Source organism: Alligator sinensis, unplaced genomic scaffold (assembly GCF_000455745.1).
Source record: "Alligator sinensis unplaced genomic scaffold, ASM45574v1 scaffold216_1, whole genome shotgun sequence".
Lineage (NCBI taxonomy): Eukaryota > Metazoa > Chordata > Crocodylia > Alligatoridae > Alligator > Alligator sinensis.
This window is the reverse complement of record NW_005841868.1, coordinates 2,825,635-2,830,729: the sequence shown is the minus strand read 5'-3', so window position 1 is coordinate 2,830,729 and position 5,095 is coordinate 2,825,635. Positions and strand designations below refer to the sequence as shown.

General features: G+C 54.0%; 1 protein-coding gene across 1 annotated transcript in view; it reads right to left on the bottom strand.

Moving 5' to 3' along the window:
• Positions 1-5,050, bottom strand: part of DDX54 (DEAD-box helicase 54) — a 15,257-nt gene extending 10,207 nt beyond the window's left edge. The window contains exons 1-6 of the mRNA XM_006016800.3: positions 4,961-5,050; positions 4,709-4,760; positions 3,198-3,268; positions 2,853-3,041; positions 1,751-1,800; positions 1,113-1,154 (exon numbers count right to left, since the gene is read on the bottom strand). Coding sequence (XP_006016862.1) covers positions 1,113-1,154; positions 1,751-1,800; positions 2,853-3,041; positions 3,198-3,268; positions 4,709-4,760; positions 4,961-5,023 — 467 coding nt within the window. The 5' untranslated portion in view covers positions 5,024-5,050. The remainder of the gene's footprint in view (positions 1-1,112; positions 1,155-1,750; positions 1,801-2,852; positions 3,042-3,197; positions 3,269-4,708; positions 4,761-4,960) is intronic.
• Positions 5,051-5,095: the final 45 nt, after the last annotated feature.

Below are 5,095 nucleotides of genomic sequence, written 5' to 3'. Positions count from 1 at the left end.
GCCCCGTGCCTAAAAAAAAAAAAAAAAAAAAATGCTCTTACTCACCAGGTGCTGCTGGGCAGGGGTGGCGATCCCTGATGCCCCCCACTGCATGGGAGGCTTTGCCATGACCCCCCTGACCCCAACCCTTGCTCCCCCAGCCCCCCACAGCTGCCCCACCCAAGCCAGCTCTGGCCCTTTAAGAAGAACCTCCCCCAAGTAAAGCCCCAGGACTCACCACTCCTGCAGCGGCCTCAGGGGTCTCCTGCAGAGCCTCCCACCTGGTGTGGGGCAGTGGGGATCCTCCTCCCCCCACCAGCAGGAAGGTATGGGGGGGGCTCAGTTTGTTTTTTTTCTTAAAGGGCCAGAACTGCAGTGGGTGGAGCAGCTGTGGGGGGCGGGGTTGGGGGGCTTGTGCAGAGCCCCCCATTCAGCGTGGGGCAGTGGGAATCGCCCCCCCACCCAGCAGCACCTGCTGAGTCAGGGCTTTTTTTTCCCCCCCCGCAAAGTGCTGGAAACTAGGGGGCAGCCAGGGCAGACATTGCTGGGGCTGGGAGAGTGGGCGGGGGAAGGGCCTGGGTGATTCGGTTGAATCAATTCGGGGTAGTGATTCGAATCAACGAATCGAATCACTGTCCCCCGAATCAAATACTATCTGCTTTGCACAGGCCTAGTGGGCAGCTCTGACAGATGGCCTGTAAAGTGAGTGCATAACTCCTCTGGCTTCCACTGGGCATCTCTGCCCACACCAGGGTGAGTGCAGTCATGCCCAGGACGCACCGACTCTTGGACCCTGCTGTGCACCTTGCATAACAGGCTCAGAGTCTGTAACTGGGACTCTCAGGGGCCAAGGTCAAGGCCACACTTCTGGGAAGAGCCCTGAACAGGTGGACACATGGCAACAGCTCAAGCTGAGTCTCCCTTTGTGCCTCACTCACTCCAGGTAAGTTCCTGAGGAAGATGCAGTAGCAAGGGAGGTCACAGGAGTGCATGTGGGTGGCAGACATGTTTCTCAGAGCTCAGCACTCCCAAACTGGGAAAAGTCCCAGTCAGAGTTCAATGCCAGCCTGTGCTACCCTTTCCTGCCCGCACATCTAGAGAACACAGTACCCACCCTTGTTGCTCCAACTTACATGTCAGGATTCTCATGTAGAGCTGCAAACTGCTCTTCCATCCTGCAGGGAGAAAGGGGTGGATAATAATGGCCAGCAGAATGCACCACAGCACCCATGGCTCCAGGACTCTGCGCTGGGGCAAGAAAGGGGCACCCGGCTGAGCATCACTTGGAGGCTGTGTACCATACTGCATGGAGCCTCACATCCTCAGTTATATGGTACTGGTTAAGGACAGGTTGCTGCAAGCCTGGAGTCAGACTTTCAGGGATCACTTGGAAGGAACAAGCTCAGCAGCGAGTGACACTTTGCCCAGCAGAATACTCCCCCTGACGTAGCCTGCAGGGGCTCTCACCCTGTGTGTTTGTACACATGTAAATAAGATCAAGGCTGGAGGGAAGTTCATCCTACATGCAGGGGATATCAGATGCCAGTCCAGAGCCAGCTGCTAGTTCTCTAGATACACTGTACCCTTAGCCCAGGTCAATGCATTGCTAGAATTGAGCCAGGCCCAACTTTTTACAAGTTTCTACTAGTTTGGGTGAGTCTTAGCAGAAACATTAGGTTAAGTGTTTGCAGGCATCTCTTGGCCCCACCAGTGCCTGGGTTGAGGCAGTTTCACCAGGGCTGTTAGTTTGGTTGCAGTGTGATGGGCTTACTTGTCTCCTCCCAGAATCAGCACAGTCTTCAGGCCTGTGAATTTGCCCAGCTGCAGGATAAGAAGCAAAAGAGAGTTAAAGCGCAGTCTGATATCAAACCACCTATTGCTCCTACTCCTCTCCAAGTCCATGAAACATCTTCAACTGCTGAGGTCCCCAGGGTGCAGGGGGCTTGACTGTAACTACAATCAAGCTGCCTACATTCTCCCTCTGGTCTTGTTCCTCTTACTCTTATATCCATCTGCTCGCTCTCTGAGCACTGGCTGGTCTGGCTTTAACCCTGGCTGCCAGAGAGGTCAAGTACACTCCCTGTCACTCATGGGATGCCCACACAGCAACTCCAGGAAGTGCTCAAGAGAAGTGGCAGCAGCAGCCAAGCCCTGCTTAACCAGGAAGGCTAAGGAAAGATGGGCCTTTGGAATCCTTGTTAAGTGAGTGAACTCTGAAAGCAGCCAGCACCCAATGTTTCAAAAGGGATGTTGCAAGGGGGTCAGAGAGTGGACAATTACAGAATATCTGGCCTACAAGGAAAAATTCCCTCTTAATCTCAAATAGTTGCCCAACACCCTGCTCATAAAAGTGGCTCCCTCTTTCTTTCTTTCTTTTAAATCTAGTTCTGCCTTATTCAGGTTCTTACATGCCCATACAACTGAAAGAGAAGTAGGGCTAGAAGGGACCTGATGATGAGGTCAGCTAGTCCAATCCCCTGCTCCAGACAGGCTCATCCTTGTCTAACGATCCTAGACAAGCATTTGCCTGACTGTTTTTAAAGACACTGAGAACAACCTTTTCATACAAAGGGCAGGCAAAACACCAAAACACCAAGAATACCTTAATTACCCACAGGTAAAGCAAAAGGATGAGGGCAACCTCACTACGGTATCTGTGAACATTCTTACTCTACTTATACAATCTTCTTATGCTCTTGGCTTCAATGATATCCCATGGCAATGAGGTTAAGTGTCATGCAAGAAGCCCTCCCTTGCCCATGGCTGCAGCGCATTGCCTCCCTGTATTACTACAAGTGCTCAAGCCCTGACAGCGAGGGCTCCTAGCTATTCTAGCCCCCATCTCAGCAGGGGCTGCTTTTCCTGGACCATACCTCCTTTGTGAACTTCATGGTCTGTAAGGCGAGCTCGCGAGTTGGTGAGAGGATGAGGGCACGTGCTCCTGTCTGCGCGCTATGTGCCTTCAGCTTCTCAAACATCGGGATAAGGAAACAAGCTGTCTTCCCGCTGCCCGTCCGGGCCATCGCCACCACGTCTTTCCCGTCTAATATCACTGGGATGCTCTGCAGGATAAAACCAAGAAACACCGTTGATTCACCCTATGGAATCCATTCCAGATGTGCTGGGGAACCTGCTCCACCTGCGACGTTGGACAAGTCTGTGGAGGCAACCTAAGGAAGCCAGTGAACATACCGTATATCTGAGAACCTGTCACTCACCTTTCTCTGGATGGGTGTTGGCACGTTGTATCCCTTTTTCATGATACCTTTGAATACAGGATAGCTTAAGCCTAGAAGACAAATATGATCGTGTAAGCACTGTTCAATTTCTTTATCAGCGATTTGGACGACAGGGTGAAAAGCAACCTGTTCAAATTTGCTGATGATACCAAAATATGGGGAGAGGTGGGCACGTTAGCAGGGAGGGAGAGACTGCAGAAAGACCTGGATAGGTTGCAGGGGTGGGCTAACAAAAACAGGATGCATTTCAATACGGACAAGTGCAGGGTGCTGCACTTAGCCAGTAGTAACCGGCAGCACACTTATAAGATGGGAAACTCCCTTCTTGAGAGCACGGAGGCAGAAAGGGATCTTGGAGTCATTGTTGACTCCAAGATGAACATGGGCCAACAACACAAGGTCACGGTCGGCAGGGCTAACCGGACCTTATCGTGCATCCATAGATGCATCTCAGGTAGGTCCAAGGAGGGGATCCTCCCCCTCTACACAACACTGGTCAGGCCACAGCTGGAGTACTGTGTCCAGTTCTGGGCACCCCACTTCAAGAGGGATGTGGACAACATTGAGAGGGTCCAGAGGAGGGCCACGCGCATGATCCGGGGACTGAAAGGCAGGCCCTACAATGAGAGGCTACGGGACCTGAACCTGTTCAGCCTTCACAAGAGAAGGCTGAGGGGGGACCTGGTGACCTCCTATAAACTCACTAGGGGAGACCAGAAGGGTTTGGGGGAGACTGTTTCCCCTCGCGCCCCCCAGGATAACAAGGAATAACGGCCACAAGTTGTTGGAGAGTAGGTTTAGATTAGACATCCATAAGAACTACTTCACAGTCAGGGTGGCTAGGATCTGGATCCAACTTCCAAGGGAAGTGGTGCTGGCTCCTACCCTGGGGGGCTTTAAGAAGCAGCTCGATGCCTACCTGGCTGGGGTCATTTGAGCCCAGTTTTCTTCCTGCCCAGGCAGGGGGTCAGACCTGAAGATCTGCAAGGTCCCTTCCGACCCTACTTCTATGATTCTATAAGCAAGTGCCCACTGCAGACCAAGAGCACAGTACAGACAGCTCCTGTGACTTCAGTGCAAGCCCTGTAATACTTGGGCTTCTTTCTTCAAGCTCCAGTGCCTGGAGTCCTGTGACTAGATGGTGACCCTGGCTCCTACCGACAAGAGGCATCTAGGCCCAATAATTGTACATAAAAGCTCATGAACATGGTTTGGACTCAGGTGGATGCAGGGACTATGGAAGTTTCTCTGAACCAGAACTCATGGGTCTGCGGAGCCGGGCAATGCTGGAGGCTTGAACTGTGCCCTGCTATGGGCCTGCCCGCTCTCTTAACAAAAAATGCCATAATGCAGCCCTATAAAAAACAACAGTCCAGAGGCCAACAAGGCACAGGCCTGAATCAGGCTGGTACTACCGGCTCCTCCACGAGGCACCCACGGCCTGCTCCACCCCAGGGCAACCGCTGCCTGCCCGCCTCGGGGCCGCTCACCCATGGACTGGAAGCCCCCCGACTTCTTCTTCTTCCGGTTCTGGGCTCGCACCATCTCCCTCGTGTCCGGCTCCACGTCAGTCCAGAGGCCAACAAGGCACAGGCCTGAATCAGGCTGGTACTACCGGCTCCTCCACGAGGCACCCACGGCCTGCTCCACCCCAGGGCAACCGCTGCCTGCCCGCCTCGGGGCCGCTCACCCATGGACTGGAAGCCCCCCGACTTCTTCTTCTTCCGGTTCTGGGCTCGCACCATCTCCCTCGTGTCCGGCTCCACGTCCGAGGCGCAATCGGGGGTGGGGAAGGCCGGGAGCATCTTGGCGGACGCCTGCTCGGGGGGAGACAAGACAGCTGTGCCCGGGCCGCGACAGACCGGCGGGGCGGGGGT